Consider the following 24,286-nt stretch of genomic DNA (forward strand, 5'->3'; position numbering starts at 1 on the left):
GTGATCGCGCGAGAAAAATCGTACGATAACGACAGCTTGTCCGGCTGACAACTATTTGCACCGACAACAATTGGCGGGCCGGCTGGAAAAAATTGATGGCCCGTCGATGTTTTGACGTTTCTCCCGTCGATCCCCGTCGCGGTGGCTCCTCTCGCGGCAGATTTATTCCTCGGCCTCCCGCAAATACCTGGAACCCGATACATGGATAATTTCGTTACCCTCCACCCCCGATCGCATCAAGGGAACTCGCCTCAGACCGATTCCACCCAGTGAAATAACTGAAAGAGTGATTTATTATAGTCGAAGCGTGACAATTTTCGTTTTGAGATTCTGGAACGCTATTTCATTCGGGGTAGCTAATTAAATATTTACAATAGAGACGGTGCAAGTTTCCTCGGTCCTCTTTCTTTTATTCCACTTAAAGCGACTACTCTCGCAAGGAATAATCAAGTTAAAATCATTTTCACAACGAATTAGAACACCCAGAATCCACTGGATGGGGAGCAGAATGTAGAACACTAAAGCGATTGGGTTGAATGGGTCCAGGTGCGATCTAAATAGCATAGAGTCACGGATGATCGATCGAACGAAACAAATCAGAGATCAATGCATGGAATCAGGCCACTGGCTCCGCGAACGTTCCTCCGGATGGCGGACGCCGGTGGATGAGAAACAAAAGGGGGACGGGCAGGGGTTGAACGCGAGTGTGATATGAAAATTCTTTATTGCCAGCCGTGGCCTGAATTTTCGAGGGTCCCGACGTTCTCCAAGATGGCAAACATAAAAGCGCATTAACCGCGAGCGAGGGAGACTGAAGCTCCTCGCAAGCCTCGTAAAAGCTGTGACGTAAAAATGAATGGCCGCGGAGGCAGCCACCCCCGTGGCCCAAAAGTGCCCGTGTATCCGTGGGCGTCGGATGATTTACAGAGAGAAACGTCGCGGTCGGGGCGCGAACATCCGCGAAACGTAAAAAGAGGATATCGGGAAAGGATCGCCCGTGGGGATACAAGAATTTGCACGATTTGTGGCCCCCCCAACCCCAACTGTCCCTTTTTTCCCCATCGTAACTTTCGGGTGAATCATTGTGTAAACGTGTGGATTGAAAATTTCGCGAGGAATTCAGGGGTGGTTTTCGTGATTGCTGGAATGTTGAATCTCGTCCATTCATCGCTTAACTTTGTATTTTGTGGTATAAAGAAATCGTCATTATTGTTATTCTTATTATTTTGAATCGCGAGGATGGACGAACTTTGTTTTCCAAGGATGGATCGAAGAAAAGATACTTTTATCAACCGACAATAAGTAACCGATTCACTGGTCCATGGATTTCGCGTTTCTGTTTGGTTGCTCCACAATTTTAGTTTCACTTAAAATTCAATTTCAGAGAATCGCTTTTCTTCTCGGCACAAAGGGAAATCTGATTATTGTGACTTCTATAAGTATTCAGGAATGATTTTCATTAATAACATTTCCAATTATTGAAGTTTCAACGCGACGCATTCTCATTGGAGGCTCAATGATTGAATTACATATAGTGGCCATCGGAAACGATTTATTTTTGATGGTCCAGTTGGAGACGTAGTGATTCCAGCTTATTCGATCCGTTTAGCAACGAAAATGAACGAATTATGCAGCCGGATCTGCGATAACGCATAATGACGCGTCTTTTCTCGCCGGCTCTGTATGCTGTCGATTATCATTCATATTAATACCCGCACATATTCAGACCGTGCGTTATTTAAAGGCTGATAATGACGGCGGTTTTGTGCTGCATTAAATAAGCAGCTTCGATTAATTACCATTTTGCCGCGGCAGAATTTCCATATGCTTTGGGAATTAATTATTCGCTAGATCTCCTGCACGTCAATAACGGGCGCGTTTGAATTTTTCCACTATTGATCGGCGTAACGTGCCGCTGGATTTCTTTGTTCGAGTTTACTCTATTGCCGAGGTAATTAGAGACTCTAACGGAGCTATGCGTACAAAATTCCGCGATGTATGAATTACGACTTTCATCGATGGCTCGCGCGAATATTTGCGCAAATAATTGAGCCCGCCTGTCGCTCTAATTTATCAATATCGTATTAATACCCGTTTATTAAGCGAATAAATTTAATTACCAACCAAATTATTCCTGCCGATGACGTTTCTCCCTTGATAAATCGTCGGATAATCATTGTGCAAGGGAAATCGCCTAAAACTCTAATCCACGCAATATAATCTTAGATTTCCGATAGATAACTCGTGATTCAATCCGACATTATTCGCAAAAATCATTTGTAATTCTCATTAGGGAGGATACTTAGAACCTAAAAAAGCACTCACCCTCGGAATTTTAACTTCACGGAAATTCCAACCCCCGTCTCATTTAGATACATAAATTCATCCGCAACCGCAACTATCTCTCCTCCTACACCCCGCACAGTGGCAGAGAGTTACTTTTAAGAATACTCCGAATAAATTACTTGCATGATTCACTCCTGACCCAAAGATCGGTCCAGTCGGTTTCAAGCCTCGCCTCGTGCTCCATTTCTCGATCCCATCCACTCGTGACGCAGGAACACTGAAACGCATTCTCGATGACGATAGATAGCCGTCCACTGCCTGGGGGACGAAGCGACCTTGCGCAGGTGGCTGGTCTACGACCCCCGTCAGAGGGTCCAGGGATGGAGGTTCGCCTCGTACATGCTCCTGCACTCGAACGCGCTTCACCTTGCGCTCAACGTGGTCATCCAACTGGTGCTGGCTACCCCGCTCGAGGTGAGTTAATCAGACTAATTGCCTGGCTGTCGCGAGCCACCCTTTTTCCGTCCGTCCAATGCGAATCTTTCGTGGCCGATCGATCTCGCCGTCTGAAACGGTTGAATCAGCCGGGAATCACTGCGGGGAGATATCCACCCCTGGAGAATTTTCTGTAGAAACAGTGTCACGTTCGGCGCTATCTAATTTTCGTGGCGATCTTGAATCACATTTTGAAGCCGGAGGATGTTAGTGGACGATGGTGAGGTGTTGTTAATTTTTCTGAAGTGTCTTTGGGATTTAAGTTGTTGAGTGGCTCGGTCCTTGATTGGACCTTGTGTACCTGGAGATGATCGGACGCAGGAAACTGGATGCTCACAGGTGGAGCAGGGTCGAATAGGGGTGGCGACCATCTATCTGGGGGGTGGTGTGTGCGGGGCCCTGGGAGCGTCCCTGCTGCAGCCGAGCCTGTTCCTGGTGGGCGCCTCTGCAGGTGTTTACGCACTGCTCACGAGCCATCTCGCGCATCTTTACTTGGTAAGTCGAAAGTCGGTCGATCTCTATCGAGAGGGCGGCTCGAACTTTCCCGTGACGTTCCACGGGAGGAGAAAAAGTAGGTGAAACACGCTCGGCCAACTTTCCACCCTCCGCTTCCTCCCTCCAGCGCCTCCGCACCCATTCCTGCCCGCTAAATCTCATTAAATCGGGAATAATAAAATCAGCGTCGCGAATCGACATTGGGGCGAGGCGACTGCGAAACGGAGGCATTTCCTGGGAGCAAGGATGGGGGGGTTGAAAAAGTAGGAAGTGCCGGGGATTAAAGAAGATCGCGGAGTTCTCGAATCTGCTCTGGCTTCCTCGCGATTGTTTCCCGATATTTTTCCGAAGGTACGCTCCAGAGGGAGTTTGGACGAAGTTGCAATCGTTGGGGGGGTTACTTCGATTGTTCCTTGTTGTTCGGGCATCGGCGGGCTCTCGATGGAAATTCGTGGGTGGAAAATAGTCATTCTCGAAACAGGGGTTTGCTCGCAGGTAACTTCGTACTTGGTCTACGAATTGGTCAATTGACTGATCGGTTTAGCGACTAGAATTTGAATTAATCCCTTAGTAATCGATCTCCCTGGGACATCCACGTATCTCTTGCTTCGCTAAGCTGGGTGGTTCACATCGCTGTCGCGTGCAGCATTGAATCTTGGAAGGGTAGCACGACTTACAGTCGTGATACTGATTTCTGACACGATTGGGGTTCCTCAACAAACTATTTTCACTTACAGTGTCAACCGACTCCTTACTGTGTCCATTTATTATCTTCTATCACCTGTAATATCCTATTTACAAGAACGCAATGATCATCCAGTCCAACTGCTCTCCTCGGACTTCATCTATATCAGCCTCGCTCCTAATTACTATCTTCCTCAACTGAAACCATCCACAAGTGGAACCATATCACTCTACCACCAGATGTTTAGCCTAATCTCGTGGACCACCTGGCCTGTTATCGGTTGCAGTGTCACGGGGAGCTGCGCTACGCTGGCTGGCGTCTAGGCGCCGTGTTGCTGTTGGCCAGCGCGGACGTCGCTTCCCTTCCAATTCCAGCTCTCCTGGGCTGTGGCAGGATCGGCTGGGCAGCCCACGTGGCAGGTGCGCTGGCAGGTCCTCTGCTAGGCCTAGCCGTGTTCCCCAACCAGAGCAAGAAGGATGCCAGGGGACGGAGATTCGTCAGGTTCGTCAGACTTCTGTCAGCGGTGAGCGTGATGCTGCTGGCGGTGGGCGCCATCCTCGGGAACATCTATCTGATCGCGCTGCCCCAGCTGAGGAAGCCATCCTGACAGAGGGTCGAGCTGCTCGTCAAGCTCTGCAGACGGTCCTTCCTCATCGTCAAGATACGGGAAGCCGCTGAGAGCGTTTTCGAGTAGATCCAAGATGACGTCTCAAGGAAATGGGGATTTTTGCGACGCTGGTCCCCCGAGGGAAGATGATCGTGCCGGTTGGAGTTGGGGTATGGTCGAAGCATGCGAGATGTGGGAATTTTGTTGAATTGAACGGTGGATTTCGGTTTGGAAAGATCGTGACTGTCGAACATGGTACTTTGAGACTGCGGAGGAAGTGGATGGTGCTCTGGACGTGATTGAAGGTTATCTCTTGTGACTGGTGGTGGTTGAGACACTCTTGAGGCTGTTAGTTAAGTTAGGAGGAGGAATGAGAGTGTTGGGAATGTGTTCTGTAGAGGAATTGCTGTTGGGGTCATTGTTGATCCCTTTCAAGTCTGAAAGGAGGTAAAGAATGGGCATGTGTTCAAGTAGAATCTCGTTTTGGAACGATTGAGAGGCGAATTATTATGAATCTAGAAGGAAGAGTTTCATGGAGAATTGGAACGTAGAAAAATTAGAAGAACCTGAATAATTAAATGGACTGCCAAAGTCCCACATCGCGTCCAGCGATTTTCACGTAGCGAACGGCAAGATCATCGTTTATCTCTGCCATGACTGCCGCCGGAGCTTCCCTCTGCTCCAACCCCAGGAACGAGCATTTCCTGATCACTGAAACTTTAAGGCAAGATCAACCGATCGATCAGGGAAGAAGGCGAAGACGAAACGCGCTTAATGGAAAGACAGATGAAGGAGATTACCAAGGATACCCGAGGAACTTAGCCAAAGAAAAGCAGCTGCGGGAGTTACGCTCGGTTTAATCGTGGCTCGAATGTATCGGCAGGAGGGATGGTAAATCCCTTTCAGCTACCCTTCAGCGTCCCTTCCGCGCCTCAGGAAGAATCGCTGTTAATCAAACTGTGGCGGGTGTCTTCGATTACTAGCAACCCACCAACAAAGTTCCACCTTTTAATTAAAAATTAGCGGGACTACGTCGCGGTGACCTTGTGGCCGGCGAAATTAATCTCTTAGTCGGATGGACACCTCTGTACCATAAATCGCTTAACGATGTTAAATAACTCCCCGGTGTAATTCGAGTATTTAAGACTTGGAGCAAAAGGATCGCCGGTTGTGTCCCGCAAACTTTGTGGATCGAAGGAGCCGTTCGAGGATAGCTGGTGAAGAAACGATAGAGGAATTAGAGTCAATGGAGGGTGTTTCTTGTTAAACAAAAGTCTAGGGATAAATTAGAAAAATGGTACTTGCTAAACGGGATTGAGATTGTGTTATTGGAATCGAGTGACGGGTACTGTTCAACGTTACAGATGACGCGCGAAGGGAGGACTACGATTATTCGACGAATATTGAACGACTGTACAATCGACTAACAGTAAGCGACAAATCCGTTGATATATGAAGTATAGATAGGTCGTTGTTGAACTCTACGTGCAGATTGGCGAAGACTAGCTTAGTGACACCTCAGAAGCTTCCATTTCTCTGGAGCTATCGCCACCGAAATATAGTATCTTTCAGATATCTAGGCAATCATACGTGAAGGAACAGAAAAGCGTCTCCAAACGAATTACGCGAAAAAGAAGATCCTTCGTAATGGTAAGGGAATCGATTGTTTCCCTCCATTCTTCGTCACTCTGCACGCAGTCCCATAGAGACGTTAATCGATAAGGGTGTTTCGAGTCATTCTTCGCTATTAACTATTGATAAGAGAAGATAAAAAAAAAAAGTAGCCTAAGTACGTACGGTATTTAAGCCTGTCGCGAACGAAGAATTCCTTGGAAAGCGCGGCCCAGCCACTCTCCTTGCTCCTTGGATCCGAGAGCCGAGGAAATTGCGTAGCTCGAGAGATCTAGCTCGGATCACGATCTATTGTCCGCGTTTCTGCACGGCCGATTGTACGCTGCGATGCGTTTTCGCCTTATGGCGGATGATCGTTGAGCCGAGTGCGTTTGTTGTCGAAGATATCGCCGCATTTTCCGCTCGACCTGACTTCCATCTCGACTCCAGATGGAATCGGACCGTGGATGTTCGTCGATTCTCACGTCTGCATTTCTGGGTCGACCGTTTTGCATTTCAATTCTGTCTTTCGACGACACATTGTCAATTTTTAGTGATTTCCATTTGTTTCTGGGGGGAACGAATTTGGGTATGCGGTTAATCGCTGTGAAGATTTTTTGATACTTTATGGGCTCCTGGGTCAGCCCTTTGCATTTTAATTCCGTCTAATTTCATTTTAATTGAACAATTTCGAATAGATATTTCTTACATACTTTTATATTCTTTTTGATACAAATTTTTTATCGCTACCAGTCTCCTTCCTGCTATATTTATTACGCTGAAAATATGCACTGCGATTTGGGAATATTATTTCATTTTGGTAGAACAATTTCGAATAGATATTTCTAACATACTTTTATATTCTTTTTGATACAAATTTTTGATCGCTACCAGTCTCCTTCCTGGTGTATTTATTACACTGAAAATATGCACTGCGATTTGGGATTATTATTTCATATTCCCGGTGCGCGAACGGTTGACCAATAATAGTTGTTGCAGTTTAATTTCCGAACTTGCCCGCGCATTTGTTCCGCCGGTAAAATTATATTTTATTCCGCGCATCGTCCACGGGCTTAAGCTCAACGGCAGATGGAGAAACGGAGGGAATTTAATAAAGGTAAACGCGCGGAGGAAATTGCCAAGACTGCCATAAACGGCGCGCGAAGTGTTCGCGTGTACACGGACGCGTCTGGAATTTTTATCAGAACCTTAGTACCTTTTCCGAACCCTCTAATCGTGTGCATCTTTCGTCGGTCCTTTCCCTCGCCCTTTCAACGGGAAACGGACATTCTGCCGCCCCCCCGCACCCTCGTATTTACCACGCCGCACCCTTAACTCTAAGCTAGGAGTACCTTTTCTATCGAGTCGTCAGCAATTCTCAGCCAAAGGACCCCGGACGAATATCTTCACCGATCCACGAAGAAAAATCTGGCAAAACGGCCACAGATTTTCTCACGTTCGCAAAGCTATCGATCAACATCTGCAGCTGGATTAAACACACAGAGTTCACCCTTCTCCGCCGACAGTTTCCCGAAAGTCTTGTAGTTAAACAATTATCGCGCAGCACTTTCAGTCAGCAGAAGCGATGAAAATGGTGGAGGAAACTGGTCGTTTCCCCGGTGTACAGGTCGAAGCTTGTTAAGGGTTGAGAAATGCTGTCGGGGGATCACTTTCCCCTGGATTCCTTTCGCGAGACTTCAAAGGCCGCGACACGGATTTCCAAGAGCCCCGGTTTCCCGACTCTGAAACGGGAAAATCCGGGCGAAAGAATCTCGAAGCGAGTCGGCCGCAATCGGGTCAAAGGAATCGGAGATCGTGAATGGGGAAAATCGGTCGTTTTCGTCGGGGATCTTCCAGATTTTCGCTGCTCCGCTCGGAGGTCTCGAGAGAACTTCGTTTCACGTTCGACGGCAAATAGGAAAAATTAAATGGTGCTAAAGGAATCCAGGGTCTCCTGGGAGATGTTCCCCTAGGTCCTGTCGCGACGCGGCACTAACGATGCTGCCAAAAGGATAAGGATACGTTTATAATTGTGCGTAGAAACTATTCGATAGAGGAATGTAGGGCCGAATCGTGCTCGGAGTGCCCACGAATTCCCACGGTAAATGACTTAAAAGAATGCTTTCGAATTATCCTCGAGGACTGAGTAATTAAAAAAAAAAACAGAAGATACCCCGTTGCCATGAAGAAGGATTCGTTTAATGTATTTCAATTGTATTTCCAATTTTTTCGAAGGCATATTTCTACCCCTTTTCGATTCAATTTCGTGGTGAATTGGTGGGGATTCCGAGCAAGGGAGATGTTCTCCCTGGCAGTTTAGTCGATCGTTGTACCTACTTGTTTACCGATATTATACACATGAGGCGAACTGGCTGTGATTATGTTAGTGTTACCGACCACGTCGGGCACGGTTAACGATAACGATAATACGACCTGTAAATATAACTGACTATTGAATATAAATATGATTATATACACTGTGATTCGGTCACGGGGCGTATTAAACGTGGAGCCGCCAGCCCCCCCTTCCCCCCATAAAATGGTGTATCGAAACAATCGATTGGCTGCAATAAAGTCGAGATCGTACCGCGGTTCCCGTAATCCCGTTGCCTTTTACCTTGACAAACGCCATTCATTCGTTTAATTTGATCGTTAATCTCGCGTTACGAACAATCGCCGGCGTTGTTCGCGAGATAATCGATTGTCCTTTGAACAATTGCGCTTTTAGCAATGTATCACGGGCAGTCGAAGGTGGGAAACGATGATCCTGGGTGTGCAGCAATTTTTCAGTGATCCTAAAGGATATTATTCTCGTAACGACGATCGACAGGATCATTTCGTTGTTTAAAACATCCCCTGCTCCCTCTTTTATTTCACTCTCTTTTTTAAAAAAAAAAAAAGTAAGTAGGAAGTTCGTACGAAGGAGCAATGAGTTCCCTCAAAGGCACCTTCTGAATTAATTTGATCAGGGTGATTAAACGTTCTGGAAGAAGAAAAAAGTAAAACGTAAGTACCCTGCAAGCTTTTCTTGGATTCTCTGAGTGTCTGTAGCGCTAGCTGTGTGTAGTTTTGTAGAATCTTTTGCTAGCTAGGATCGATGCTGGTGCGAGTGACTTGAATCCACGAATTTTCGAGAATTCCGAATTCTTCACACACGCTCGGGACGGAATGGGACTCGGTTGAGTGAGGAGAATGGAGACTTGCATTCGTTTTCGCGAAAGTTCTCCAAATTTAACACCCGCTCCCTTTCTTCCGTCCGCCTCTCTTTTTCCCTGCGAATGAAAAGGGAACGGACGATAGCAGAGGGGGGGAAAAAAATGCATAACGACTGAGTGTTCCGTAAACGTTTATTACGACAAACATAAAACGTATAGTACAAGCCTCTGTGCGGCATTCAGAGTGAATTTACGGCCTCGCCACGCGATAAAGGAACGCCTGGCGCATTTTTCCGCCGTCCTTTCAATGGCTCTCAAGCGTATCCTTAATACTTGACCACAGAACGAGAGCAGAGAAGTGAGAAGGGAAGATCGAACGAGTCTATCGCGAAGAATCATCTGTCCATGTATGTTCTATACGTCGATTATAGTCTTGTCGCTAGTCTTTATCGATTACACGTCGATTACTGGCTACCCTTACGATCTACGATAACGCTGTCGATGACACACCACGAATTCCGCGATGTCTTAAAATCCTATTGCAGAAATGCGAACCAAGCTTCCTCTACCTAGGAGGGGAAAGAAGTAGCAGCCTTCGGAGCGGCAAACAAATGCAAAGTCTCTAAAAAGAGTGCTAGGGACGAATTCCTGGGGACTGCCCAAATTCCTGTGAAACGAGCTTAAGAATCCCGAAAGGCATATTCCTTGCTAATCCAACGAGCAGATAGAAATCGAAATTTCACAGTTGAGAATCCACCCTCAATTGGTCGTCCCTTATCCCGGCGCTCGGTCGCGAGTTTTGTTTCTCTGCTCGCGATGCAAAGATCGAGGAAGCAAGCTCAGCCAACAACGTAGATCCGCTTCCACCAACCCGCCGGCCTCCCCTCGCGTTCGTATCTTTTGCATTTAACTGGCGGAGGAGATAAATTGCAGAGATAAATCAAAATGGAACACCGGCCGCCTATATACCGGGATAATTCCCATTAAAGCGAGGGGGGTCGGGGGTGGGAGGGGTCGAGGTGCTAACTTCCGTCTTTATCCACTTATCCTTGCGGAGCACGGAAGGACTATTCCTCACAATTACATCCTGATCGATCTTCCCGGGGGCCGTAGATCCTTCCCGAGGAGCGTTTATGGGCTGGTCAACGACGTCGACGGAATAAAAGGGTGGAAGCCCGCTTTTCCGTAGGGAAGACGGTCCAGGGGTAATTGAAAGGCTCGGAAGAATACAAGAGACAGAGTGGGGAGCATGATTAGAAGTCTGGCGTTGTATGCGGATAATTGTTCGAATGGAATTTGGTCTACATTATAGGGGAGGTTCGTGGGGTTAGTGGAATTTCGCGACATCCATGCGGTGGATTCGTGGGAAGGATTTTCACCTGAAACTGCAGCTCTGTCGAACTCTAGTGAATCAATGCATCCACCCACGATCGACGCCAAGCGACCTCTCCTTCGTGGATCAGCAGATCAAAGCTACCCCCGAGCAGTGGATGCATCAATCCAGCCGACCCTAATCGCAGCGCCACTCACGCGAAAGAAACACAACCCCCTCGACGACCAAGCTCCCATCAACACTCGAGCTGCTTGCACTGCACGCCGGTCTCCGTGCACCTGCACTCCAGACAAGGGCCGGACAACTCCGTAATGATCCTCCCGACACGGTACATCCTGCCGTAAATATTGCAGCCCGCCAACTTCAGCAAGCTAGCCACCGACACGGGGATCTCGTTCTCCAGGACCTTGGATGGGGTAGCAGTTTCCATGGCGAGCTCCCCTGCGCTCTCCATCGACTCTGTCGAGCTCTTCGGCCCCGTCGCGGGGCTGACTGTCGTGGATACCTCCGTCGTCCTCGAATCCTCGCTGCTGCTCTCACCGTTCACCGTGTCCTTGGAGAACAGCAAGTCCAGGACACTGTCCAAAGAAAAGATAGACTCGTCCAGGTCGTCGGAAGGTTTGCTGGTCGTCGAGGAAACCTTGGAATCGCTACTGTTCGACAGCGGAGCCTCGGCTCTCGATCCAATCGAGGTGTCATCGTTCCTCGAGCTGTTCAGCTTAGCAGGAGCAGGATCTGTGGCGTTGTTAGGAGGGTAGGAACGATCCTCGAGTTTCTTGGTAGTCTGCTCCAGCATTGAAGAGCTGATTCCCTCGTAATCGAAAGCTCCAACCAGGGGGATGGTTTCTGAGATGTGGTCCAGGATCTTCTCGGTGTCCTTGGAGCTGTAATTCGGGGGGATCGCTTCCTTTGAGTGGCTCTCCTGATTGACACTGTACTTGTTCTTTGAGACTAGTCTGTCTGGGGTTTCTTCGGGTCGGTAGTCGTACGGCGGACGCATCAGGGGTAACTTGTCCATGTAATCGAAATTGGACGGGTGCTGCGGGTGATTGGATCCCTGTGCCTGCAGGGGCTTCAAGGTCGTCGTGCTGGTGGACCTAGGCGTGGTGATCCCGTGCTCCACCAGGTAGGGGATCATGTCCTCGATGAGAGATGGCAGGTCTGGGGCCGGCTCTGTCTTGATCACGTCGCGGAATGGATCTGGCGACACTATCGGTTGATGAAGAGAGGGTGCCGTGGCGTCTGCACGGTCCAACACCACCGTCGGCGACTCGTCCGCTTCGACTGTACGAATTAAAGGAATGCAAATGAAGATCATACTCCTCGCTGACTTTAATTAAAAAGGGACCCCTCCCAAGTGCCCGGTTTCGCAAGAGTCAGCATAAAACCTCGAACAATTCTCATACCGCAAACAATTTTCCCGCAGCAAGCTTCCTCGGTGTTGATCCTTCGACAGCCGATCTTCAGCGGCGGGCACTTCTCCGTGGAGCAGGCCACCTCGCCGTAGTAGCACATGCAAATCACGCAGATATTGCTGCTCGGCAGAATCTCCCCGTGGCGGTACTCTATATTCTCCAGCAGGCAGCTGCTGGCTGGGGTTCGCCGAACGGAAACACGAAACAGAGAATGAAGCATGGAGAGCAGTCGCCTATCGACGCTTACCGGCAGAAATACCTCCGCGAGGGAGCTCACCATCGTTTTTACGGCGAGGATTCGTGATGGGCGCGGGGACAACAGTGACGCCGGTTCCAATTTCCAGATTCAAGTCGGTGGAATGATAGGGTGCGTCGAAATAGGGTGGTTCCCTCGGTACGAATCCACCTTATAGAAAAGAAATCGATAGCAGAAAACGGGGGATAACTTGTGAACGCAGCCTCAATCTTCGTCGCACGTGGAGAATAAGGAGCGCGACGGTGGGTGTGCGGGGTCGCGAGGGATCTAAAAATTTACGCGCCCTACCCCGTAAAACGCGAACGACGAGGCGAGAAGCATTCGGGACGCTTAAAATACGACCCACCTTCGGTCTCCACGGGCGGGCTGAATCTGTTTTCCTGAGTGGCGATATCGTAAAATCCAGAAGTGTCAGTCGGACGCAGTTCCGGGGGTACGGCCACTGATCCAGAAGGATATCCTGTGACAGGCGACGGAATCGTCTTGTCTTTCACCAGCGCGTCCGCCGCCACGAACGGAATTATCCTACGGCGAGACGTGGCAAACCAACATCTTATTCCATTCCCCATCGGAGATCTCAGTCGAGCGAGACTCTCGGAGCTCTCCGCGTTCAAGCTTTCCCCCGATTTTATTTACGTGCAAGGTGCTGATTTAACGGTGGGCGATGGAAAGTTACGGGGATGCTGTGCTTCGGAAGCGGAGAATCGGGCGGGAACACATGACAAAACGTGTATTTGGCAATCTTTGGCTCGCGGAAGGAGGGCGTAAAGAAATTTCACGCGTTAAAGATGCTGCAGAAGGAGCGTGTACAATTCTCCTTAGTATCGCCGGGAAACACAGTAGAGATCGTACGTCCTCTTTAGAACGAAGGAAATGGAGAAGTGAAAAATTAAAGGCGTCCCTGTTATTGCTTTTTTAATGATCACAAGGAGCAGTTGGTACACGATGGCAGAAGGAAGTTTCATTTCCTGGTTTTATGAGACACTGTGTCCTCGTTCTCTTCGAGCAGTACGATCGATATGAAGGAATGGAATTAGAAGTGTTCCTTGTTATTGCTTCCACAATGATTCTTAATTGCCGGGCGATATTGTTCGGGGATAATGAAAATGGTGGCGAGAGGGAAACTGATTCTCATCTTTAAAAGCTTCTATATCCTTACACGTATTTAACAGAACAACTTCGCCAACTTTCCTCGAGCTTTCATTCTATCAACTCCCTCGAGAAACCCTGTAGAATAGCAAACAAGAGAGCATTCCATCCGAAAATCCATATTTCATCCCATCTGACAGCGGTGCCTCTGTCAATCTTCCCATATTTGTACATCATTAATCGTTGATCGATCTTGACGCCTGCAAGGGGTCGGTATTTACCTTACCTGACATTCGGTAGCGAGGGTGGCAGCGTCGGCTCGCTGTAATCGTAGTCGTAGTCCTCGCCCTTCTCCCGATGAGTGATGTTCAGGATAGCCTCGACGTCCGGCGGAATCGACCTAATCGGGTTTATCGTGACACCCTGAATATGGCCCACCGAGACGTTCGTTTTCACAGTGACGTTCATCACCAGCATGTCATCCGGCATTAGCACAGTGGATGACGGTTTGCTGACGGTCCCTTTAGTCATGGACTCTGTTGTCTCGGCTGATTCCACCTAATCGCAACAGGTCCCGTTATCAACCTCCAATAACCACCTTCGCGTTCGTGTCTGTTTAATCACGAACTTAACTAATCGATTCCGCAGGGATAGGGTCGTAGGATATTGCCTTGGAAACTGTAAAGCTTTCTCCGGTACTAGAAGCAACGCGTAGTCCCTTTCGCTTGTGCATTTGAATATCAATTCTTCAATTCCTAAGGGGCATCGCGCCTCTATGCCGAGGAAGTAGTGCAAGATTAAAGGGTTTCTTCGTAGCCAATAAAATGTGATGGCAGTCGAGTATATTTGTACTATAGTCTTGGAGATATATTAGGGAGTCACTGATATCTTTTTGCACGTAGAAATATTCTAAACATTTGTGATTTACTGCTCGTAGATGTTCGTCGATGTATTTACAAACTTACTGTAGAGTTGCCGTGCTCCAAGTCCTCCTTGAAAGCTGCATTTGTCAAGTTGGAGGAGACTGTGTCCTTGTTCCTTAGAGTCGCGTTGATTTGCATCTCCTCCCTCGTCGCAACGTCGTTTCCGGTCATCTCTGGTAACAGGGTTGTCGATTCCGTCGTCGCATCGTCGACGGAAGACAGTTCCTCGACCGTGGCAATCGTCGATTCCTCGACAGTGCTCGTCGAGAGAGTCGTCGACGGATCATTTAGGGGATCTTCGTCTTTGATGGACGAAGCGGACTCCAGGGTCGTCGATTCGACGTTGGTCGTCAACTAGACAATAAATCGCAAAGAATTCGGTTAAAAAAAAAACACAATGACTCCACTTCTGTACACTTTATGCACTGCCACTCATGAATTTGTGTACTCCATTATTTCCTATCGCAAGTCAACGTGTCCAGTCAATATTTCCTTTAGAGAATCTATCTGACACAGAAACTATGTCGTAGTTATCGATTATTTTTGAGTACCTATCTCTTTTAACAGAGGCGAGGCAACCTTTGCAACATTCCCCAGAAGAATTGTGTCTTCCATATTTCATCTTTCAAGTCGATACTTCAGTATTTCCTCTAGGATTCCGTTCTAACGTGGTAGCTTCGACTTGGTACACGATTCACGAAATTCCACCGCGAGGATTACCTCTTCCGGCGTTGCCAGGGTCGTGGTGGCGATTTCCGGGCTGGATTTCAAGTAATCCACCGTCTCCACCAGGATCTCGTTGTCCATGATGTCGGTCTCGAAGGTGGACGGCCAGGACGTGGAATCGGTCGCGATCGAGGACTCCTCCTGCAGGTCCGTCGTGCTGGAATCGATCCCTCGCTCCTCCACCACTCGATGCCCTCGTCCCTCCACTGGGGGGTTCGTTATTTGGTCCACTGCCGGCTGTGTACAAAATTTACTCTGTGCACAGTGACCTGGTCAAGAATCTAAAAAATTTAGCTACGTACGCACTCCTTCGTCACCTAATACCATCGATAATCATAACGCTACACGAGAGTAATCAGTGCAATGATAATTAATTATTAATCTTCTGAAAAAGCCATTAAGTATTCCTCGACATCATAATTTTGCATGCCACGCGGGTGAAACCGGGTAGCATAAAATTGTTAAACAATATTATAAAAATTATAATGGAGGAGCTTCAAAGAATATTACACCAGAATATGCGTTGAATCTTCTAGCGTGTATGAGAGCGAGATAAGCGATGTAAACATTGTTAGAAGCAAAAGGCAAACATGCGTAGCGATCGAGGCAAGTCAGGTGAACGGAGCAATAAAACATTCCATATTCTACTATAGTAAACACGATTGAGACGCCTGAATGTACGAGTGCGAGGGGGGGAGTCACCTTTGACGTAAGATTCAGTCTCGAGTTGCGTCTGTCGAAGTGGTAAGATCTAATTGACGTGTGTGAGGTGTCGTGGGTTCCCTTGTACTACTTAGGCTGACACGCGCTGGCTTGTACTACTCGATTTGCGCTGCGCTTCCCTGTGCTAATTCACGCGCGCTGCGCATCCTCGTTTCTACGAAGTGTTACTACTCGGGGAGAATCGAGTTTCCAGTTGCTTCGTGTTTGATCCCTACTGCCCAACTAGTAAATTTTACACAGCGCTACTAATCTGAGGTTTTATAAATTAACATTGGTGATTTTTACTGCACTGGTATCTGAGAAATCTGGCTATGATTGATAATTCCGTGGGTACCCTTGAATATTGCATTAAATAAAACACCCTGTTGTTTCCAAGCTATCTTCTCCACTATACGAAAGAAGAATCCACCTTGAATAGATAAATTCCATCCCTTTCAATTCACTCGCGACTCAGAACTACAATGCAATTTGAATATCAGAGCAAATCTATCTGGGTATTAGTATGCAAGGGTTTAATAGGCACTAGCGACCAAGTTAATACCAACAAAGGCTGCATTACCTTACGAAGGTGCTTAGCTCATCAATAATTAATATCTTGAGCCACTTTGACAGCATTACTAGTAGCAGCAGCATTAGTAAGATTACTGTATAGAGGCGAAAGATCCCCCTTCAATCCCACTAGTATAGCCATCGATATGCGTGCAAGTTGCCGAGCAGGCTACGTGATTTACAACCGTCTGGATGGAATTTAATTAATGCAATCCTAGTAGGACGGACGGTGCGCCGGTTAGACATTTAACTTAGTTAATCCAGGGAACGCGATGTGAAGCATTCCTCGTCCAGAGGATTCATTCCCCCTCCCCCTCCACCCACCCCCCCTCGATCGGACAGTCGTATACGTAACTGTCACCGTTACACTGCTCGAAACAATTATAGGATCATTTATTCAAGCGGTTTTGTCGCTGGGGCGAAGTATTCAACGCTCTGGAAGCTGTAATCAGCAGTGGACATGCGATTCAACGTACATACATCACGCGTATTCACGATCGCTCGCGTGTCCCGATTGTCTCGAGCAGGGTTAAATCGATCCCTCGTTAAAGAGATGGGATATATGCTTCTATATTGTGCATAAATAGAGACGGGACCATTGGGCAGTCAGATTAACGGACAATTAGATGAATAGATATATAGATAGGTCGATGGACAGAGAGATAAGTAGCGAGTGGGGTGGTCAGATGAATGCAGAGATAGCGAGGTGAATGGACGGATAGTTAGCTGGATAATATATGGGATGAGTAGATGGACGGATAGCCAGATAGGTGACCGGATACCACAGATCGGTGCGTGAGTCAGAGAAAAGGAGAAAGAAACAGGCGCAGACGTACAAAGAAATTGGTCTCCTTGCGGAACTTGGCGTAGTCCTTGCTGATGAACGCGTACGAGGCGTAGTTCTGGGTGGCCTTAACCTCGATGCTACCGCCTTGAACGTTTAATCTGTCAGTTTCTTATGGCATTCGGGCTAGAACACCTAGGTGGTAATCAGGGTTGTGAAAGTGCACAGGGTTTCTGCGGCGCGCCCGTGCCCGGCTTGTGTTTCTGCCGTTCTTAGCGATCACTCCAAAGAATTCGGCAAATCGCACGAAACCTTTAGAATTAACTGAAACTGTATACATTCGACACCAACACGTGGTCTTTCTGAAATTCATTTTGCCGTGGTTTCTTTTCATGAGAATCTACGGCGTGGATTCCACCAGTCGAACCGTATATTTTTCAAACAAACGACAGGATACCAGAGGGAAATTACGCGAGACAAGTTCCCGGCAACCTAAACACGGCGTTCGTTTTTAAGACAAACACCACGGTCCGTTTGATCATTTCCATTTGTTAGCCTAGAAACGCGCCCGCTCTACTCGATCTCACCCCTGCAGTGGATCAAGTGAACACCCTCGAACGAATCAACGAAAATGGAGGACTTCCGTCTCGTCAACAATGTAGCTATTTCTGTCAACAGTGCTCCCGCGCAGCACCAGCGCTCGACTATGCGTTCAAATTTCCTGATTTCCCCTTTCCCGACCCCCTACTCGCGCGCCATTCATCCCCTCGATTCAATTTCAACCGAAACTATGCTCCCCGTTAAATACTTCGCCAATGAAATCGTTCCCTAATTCTCCCCGCAGTTCGTTCGCCAGACGATCTTTTAATGCAACCCTTTACACCCCTCGATATCTCCACCGCCCCAGGATTAAATTTCCAATCTACCAGAAAGCCGCAAAGTCGACCTGAATGGCGTTGGTTTTTCACGAGAACGCGAATACTCAGCGGAGCATTAAAATTTAATGATTTTCCCTACGATTCCCGCTTCCCTACACGATCTCTCTATTCGACCCAATTTTCGCTACCCTCTGCACGTCTCTGCGATTCGCATTTACCCGGGGATTCGAATTTTACGCGTCGAAAACAACGGAGGATCTGTAAGGATTTGGATTCCCGATGGATTTGAACCCCTTTGGATGATTTGCAAAACACAAACCGGGTGGGTGATTCGGGCGGTGCGAAATCGCGGCAACCCTGATGCAAAGGTATCGCGACTCACTGCAGTTGTAGGTGGACGGGCAGCAGTGTCCGTTGCGCACTATGGGGCTGCAACCCTGCAGGGGTGGCGCGCAGGCGAGGGGCACGCAACGCACTGCGCCCATCGCGCAGAAACAATTGTCGCAGGCAGCCTTCCACTCGATGTCCCTGACCATTTCGCCCTCGTCATAGACACGCGAGCCCACTCGACACCCTGCGGAACGAAAAATGGCGTTTCAATAGCTTTAGAGGGAATTTTCAAAAGAATTTCATGAGAAACGGGGTATTTTAAGAGGGACGGAAAGGAGGGGTGTGAGAAATTGATGATAGGAATCTTCACCGATAAGCACACTTTTGAGGCTGAAAGAAAAATTCTTGTTCATCTGGCTCCTACTTTAGTTTAAAGTATATAGCTACTGGAACATCCGCAGAATTCCATATAGACAGTAACTCCCACGAGATAGAAGGGAAGTACGAGCACGTAAATAAGATAAATGAAAGACTGATGAAGACCCAGTTGGAAGTTTTTGTTAGGTGTTACGGCGTACTGAAAAATGAGATCGTAAACTTGCGCAGAGATTCCAGCAGTTTGTCGAACTTTCGTTCGTCAGATTGCACTGAACTTTAGCTTCCTTTACCGTCACCTGGAGCTGTTCGTCAGGCGTACAGAACGATACTTTGCCCGAGAACCTTCATCGGGCTAATTAATCGACCATCGACAGGTATCGCATCGTTCGCAACGATTCCCTTCTGTCGCACCCGATCACAAAAATCCATCCATTTCGGATTCAACGGTTCGCACCCTCGCAGCGGCGCCCGGCAAAAAATCGCGACAGGACGTTAAACCGAGCGCGCGGTGATATCGTATCTCACGATAACCCTCGAGCCTCCCCCCGTTCGACGTATCGTTATTTAGCCCGGGATCATCGGAAAAGTTGCGCGCGATAATCAGAGCACGGGAAATCCTGCAATTCAACTTTAGAATCGAGGCGAATCCGACCGTGGCACAACGAAACGACGCGCCTGCGAGGGATAATCTCGCGGAATCCGTTCAATCGAAGGTGATACAGCACTTCATAAAGCATCCACAGCCAATCTCCTTCCTCCCTTCTTCGGAGGGCAAAGAGGGCGAGGGCCAATGGAGGGCAATATCTTTGTACCGATCCGTTTCCTTGGATGTTCCATCGCGGAAATGTCACCCTCAGGCGTTATCACGGCTTTCGAGGATCATTCCGCGAGGGTATCTCGGTTTTCCCCTTAGGAATGAAACAACCAAATCCCTATTCGATTGTTGGCCGATTTCGCCGCCACCACGGCGGACCGCCCTCGTTTCAAGGGGTAGTTTCATTGGGGACTGTTTGGCTTTAAGTCGCCAAACAGCGAATGGTTTCGGAGTCGTCGAGACGAGCCGCATAATGGGGTGGAAACGACGCTTTAGAGGTCGGTTTAAGTTTTAAGCAGCCGCGTGAAACTGGCCGTTAAATGTACGGGAAGCTGCAGCGTCTGAAAACGGAGCTTTTCTTAGGCAAGCTGGTAGTCTTTGCGGTCGAGACGGGGAAGAAGCTAAACGCGTGCAGCACTTGCTTGCCTATTGGTGGATTAGGGGTTGAATGCCACAGTGGGGTGTTAGAAACTGCTCCTTTCTGTGGATCATGGATTCCAGAGATAGGTACATAATGTTTTACGAAGGGGAAGGAACTTATTCAAAATTAGGAAACGAAGGTTGGAAAGTTGAAGGGAATTGCTAGGAGCGTTGGTTGAGAGTTGAAACTTCAGAGATGAAACTTGTGACACAGCGAATTCCTCCGTGCGAAGGCAGTAGATTTAAAGGGCAGAATATCAGAAAGGAAGCAGCAGTGTCTGGAAGGAAATTAGAAATAAAAATTCGATAACAGGGAACGCATAGCGCGGGGCAAACAAAGCCTACAGAAGGGAAAGCCTCCGCTGTCTCTTCACCCGTCAGATTTGCCACGGAACGTGATTTCCAGTCGCCTAGGAAAGGGGTGGCGCGTCGTAAAATTGAATGAAACCGGGCTTTAAGTGAACGAGCAGAGAAACGGCGACGGGGAATCTTTCCGAAGCCGGGCGTCACGGGATAAAAGTAAGATCGACGTGTAACCGTGCTTTATTGCGCTAAACGTCTCCCTCGAAATTCTCACCGCGCGGCTGTGTGGCTCTGTGTATGCTCCCTGAAGAGCGAGCAGAAGTTCCCTTGCAGAAAAGCTGGCCACACGCGGGGAGGTTTCGCCGCGGTCTTCATCCGTCGCGGACAAACCTGCGATCAAAGTCTGCGGCGGATCAAAACTACAAATACCCACTAACATAAAGTTCACAGACAAATCACGTTGGATAAATCGGTCACAGATAAAACTGCGTGTTAATGGATGAAATCCGCTGGTTTACCCGCGGATTTCATCGAAACGGTGGACTTTCGTTTTGCTGAAAGTTTTCTCAGTTGCCATGCAGACTCGAACGGAGTTGCACGAAACGAGATTTGTTTAAACGTAATAATAAAAAACGTTAATTGTGTTGTGCTACGATTGGAATTCACAGAATTGCCCGATAGAATGCTCCTGTAAATCGTAAAAAGTGGGTACAAAAGTATTTAATTGAAAAGGACCGTTTGACAAGGGAAGATCTCGAAACCGAAAATTCAAAAAATTCTGAAACTTTGTGAATATATATGGGATTTCCTCCTGATTGCAACGCAATTTTTGTTTGATGCCCAAATTCACTCGAACTGGGTGAAATTTACCCCTGAAAATTCGGCTATTATCCGATTTTGTGTTATAACTCGCGAACTGTAAGCGATAGAAAAAAAGTTTCAAGACAAAAGTTACTTCTTTTAATTAGATCTATTATTTCGTAAAAAAATATTTTACAGTTCACGAGTTACAACGCAAAATCGGAAAATAACCGGATTCCCAGGGATCAATTAACACTCCCTTAGAGTGAATTTGGGCAGCAAACAAAAATTGCGTTGTAATCAGAAGGAAATCTCCTACTTATACACAACGTTTCAGAATATTTTGAATTTCCGGGTTCGGTTTCTTCCCTTGTGAGTCATATTCAATTATTGCAAGAATTAAGGGATAACGAACCTGATGATTTAAAAAATTATTTGAGAATGGACACGAGAACGTATGATGAACTATTAACTTTAATAAAAAATAATCTGACAAAGCAAAGCACAATAATGAGGGAAGCTATTTCACCAAATCAACGTTTAAATGTAATATTATAATAGTAAGTGTTTTCAATTTCGACCTGTCGGTTTTTATCTGCGGACAAAAGCTGCGCGTTAATATTCAACAACTGTTTTGTCACGCGGTTGTAGTTTGTCACGAGGACCGTGACGGTATAAATCGATCATAGACATGCACCGCTAACATGCAGTTAAGTCCGCAGACTTGAAACGCGACGGATGAAGGCCGCGGGGAAACCTCCCCGTGTGTGGCCAGCTAAATGTGAAGAAAAAAAACGAAAAGGAAAGAGAAAGGAGGGGAGCGGGGGATCCTTAAAAGAACTTAACGATAATTAGATGGTACTCGGGCGCGCGATGAAACCCGACGTAATTTAAAGGGATTAAAGTTGGCCATACAGCACGGCAGCCTGATTTTGTACCCGGATGCGATTTTTCCTCATAAGCTGAGCTTAAATTTAAACTCGTCCGGCCGGCAGCGCGGCTTCTTCCAAAGCGGTTGATATAGCGAGCCAACAGGCGAACTTTCCTTTTTATCGCGTTAAACTTCTCGTCGCAACTTTCCGCCGGACAGAGGCGGTGTCTAAGGGGGGAAGGCTTTTCAAGCAGCACGGGCACTGGCTGCTCGCGTGGCTGGCAGTGATTAAAAGCTCTCATTGAGGATAAACAGAGGGTGCTCGGCGACCCAAGATTCCGGGGCGGAGGGTCGGAGGCTCGATCCTTGAAAGCAGTTCGCAAGGGAAAACGAAGGGCAAACGGTAACCTACTTTATGCAATCCCTTTGTAGCAAGATTCTGTCCCCGTTCCCTTCCTTTGAGGATTCAGATATCTCCCGCTGAATTTCGGGCTCGAGCGAGTCAGGGTTTTATTTGTAAAGCTTTTATCGTCTGTCGAAGAGCAATCTGGTTGCAATTAGAGAAGGAGGTTACGATAGTTCTTGACTCGCGGACATAAAGATCGTGATGGGCGGACTCACCGTTTCCCGTGATCGGCGCCAGAGTGGACGAGTGCGTGTCTTGAAAGAAGAAATGGTAGGTGTTAGTCGGTGTTGCGAGAGCTAGAGGCGGTGGCGTGCGACGGGAAAGTACACTCACGGGTGCAATTGTAGGCAACGGGGCAGCAGGAATGCGGCGCATAGAGCGGGCTGCATCCGGGCAGGGGCAACAGGCACTTTGGTCTGATGCATCTTCTCGCGCCGGAGATGCAGTAGCAGTACTCGCATCTGCGTGAGCCCATCATCGCCGAGCCTGGCCCGTATCTCACGCCCTCGTGCAGGCAACCTGGTCGTTAACGCAACACCCTTCAGACTAGCTGAATATTTTAACCGTAAACGCCCTTAAACGTTAGACCTCTCCCTTCTGCGATCGGCGGTACACGTTACCTTGTACACGAGAAGCCTGACGATCCTCCACCTGCCCTTCCTCCTCGTCACGAACGTTCGACCTCCTTAACGTATTCACGAAGTCACCTGAGAATTTCATTTGAATTTAGTCCCTGGGTTAACCGTGGGAGCTAGATTGCTAATCATTGCAAATCGAAATGGGATTGGCACTAATTTCAATCGCAACCAGAAATTCCAATTGCTGAGAATTGCAGCTGAATTAGTAGCAATACTGAGTGGCCAGCATTTGGAATTCCAAGAATTTTTAGAGCTGCGATCGGTTGATAGAACACCTGGATGTGACCACGTTCCAGAGGGGATACTTAGAGCATTCTGTAACGTTCGTAGCAGCTCCGTGACGGAACTCGGTGGCGAGGGTGGTCGTTTTTCATAATGGTACTCACGTGTCTCGGCACAAACTAGTTCCGCGCAGCAGACGTTCTCTCCAGGCGCGCGTACGCGACACCCCGATGGTGGTGGGCTCGGTAGTCGTGGACAAACTCGAAGTCGACATCTCAGCGCGCCCTGGATGCACCTGCACTGCAGGCAGGGCTCGGACGTGATCACAGACGCGCCCTCCTGGTACCTGCGTCCCTCGTATCTGCATCCTGCAACCGAGTTCCCAGTTAATTCATTTAAACAACCAAAATACGACCCCCAATTGAAATTCTGACAATGGGCGATCTCTTACACAAAACACATTACCTCGGAACAATATGTAATACTTTACAAGTGGACTTCATAAATATTCAAATTGAACGAGTTGCACCGTGAAAATGCTTCTCCAAAAACATTCTTCGTAGCGGAAATTAATGCCGCCCCCCCCAAGAGAAGCAAGGGAATCCTTTGAAATCCTCAGCCTCCGTGATCCGATGCTAACGTTAACTTACCGCCAGCATCAGGCAGGCTTGCGTGAATCGACGCGAAAAACAGACAGTTTAACACGCCGGTGGGAAGCCTCTCTGGGGAAGGAAAAAACAGGAGGGCAGCTATTTAGCGAGCAAAAGGAACTGCTGAAGGGAAACCAGTGGCTGCATCGAGTGGCAGAAAAGCGATGGGAGAATGCCGCGGGAAAACTCGAACGAAACGGACCACCGGCGGTTCTTCCTCTGCCTCCTTCCCTGCCCCTTTGTTTCTTCTGGTTTCGTTGCACGGCTCGGTGGCCACGCGGTGTTTAACTACGAAAACGGTGGTTGCTAGACGGACGTCTAGAAATTCGCCGGCACCGGTGTTTGAGGGTTGTTTTTCGGGTGTACTGCGAAACAATGTCGAGAAGTTCGTCGTCGGCCGGGAAGGGTCCACTGGGCTCGAAGAAGATTATCACGTGGTCCTT

At 48.0% G+C, this 24,286-nt stretch overlaps 2 protein-coding genes across 5 annotated transcripts in view; one reads left to right on the forward strand and one right to left on the reverse strand.

Moving 5' to 3' along the window:
• Nucleotides 1-8,780, forward strand: part of Rho-6 (serine protease rhomboid 6) — a 111,748-nt gene extending 102,968 nt beyond the window's left edge. For all 4 annotated transcript variants that reach the window (XM_076817996.1, XM_076817999.1, XM_076817997.1 and 1 more), the window contains exons 3-5: nucleotides 2,590-2,760; nucleotides 3,121-3,276; nucleotides 4,248-8,780. In XM_076817996.1, the coding sequence (XP_076674111.1) occupies nucleotides 2,590-2,760; nucleotides 3,121-3,276; nucleotides 4,248-4,568 (648 nt within the window). In that variant the 3' untranslated portion in view covers nucleotides 4,569-8,780. The remainder of the gene's footprint in view (nucleotides 1-2,589; nucleotides 2,761-3,120; nucleotides 3,277-4,247) is intronic.
• Nucleotides 8,781-9,530: 750 nt separating this feature from the next.
• LOC143372081 (uncharacterized) lies at nucleotides 9,531-18,674 on the reverse strand. Its single transcript, XM_076817968.1, has 9 exons — nucleotides 18,393-18,674; nucleotides 17,185-17,279; nucleotides 15,071-15,313; nucleotides 14,393-14,704; nucleotides 13,714-13,985; nucleotides 12,685-12,863; nucleotides 12,360-12,488; nucleotides 12,074-12,259; nucleotides 9,531-11,951 (listed from the first exon to the last, which is right to left on the reverse strand). Exons 1-9 carry the CDS (start codon nucleotides 18,544-18,546, stop codon nucleotides 10,903-10,905), a joined length of 2,619 nt encoding a protein of 872 aa, XP_076674083.1. The 5' UTR covers nucleotides 18,547-18,674; the 3' UTR covers nucleotides 9,531-10,902.
• Between the last annotated feature and the right edge of the window lie 5,612 nt (nucleotides 18,675-24,286).

This window comes from Andrena cerasifolii, chromosome 8 (genome assembly GCF_050908995.1).
Source record: "Andrena cerasifolii isolate SP2316 chromosome 8, iyAndCera1_principal, whole genome shotgun sequence".
NCBI classification, from domain to species: domain Eukaryota; kingdom Metazoa; phylum Arthropoda; class Insecta; order Hymenoptera; family Andrenidae; genus Andrena; species Andrena cerasifolii.

Bases quoted from the DNA above. Each gene is read 5' to 3' on its own strand.
- LOC143372081 (XM_076817968.1), bottom strand. From the start codon at position 18,546: ATGGTCAGGGACATCGAGTGGAAGGCTGCCTGCGACAATTGTTTCTGC. The intron at 14,705-15,070 runs GTAATCCTCGCG...TTTATTGTCTAG, and splicing joins CCCTGGCAACGCCGGAAGAG to TTGACGACCAACGTCGAATC. The intron at 11,952-12,073 runs GTATGAGAATTG...TAATTCGTACAG, and splicing joins CTGCGGGAAAATTGTTTGCG to TCGAAGCGGACGAGTCGCCG.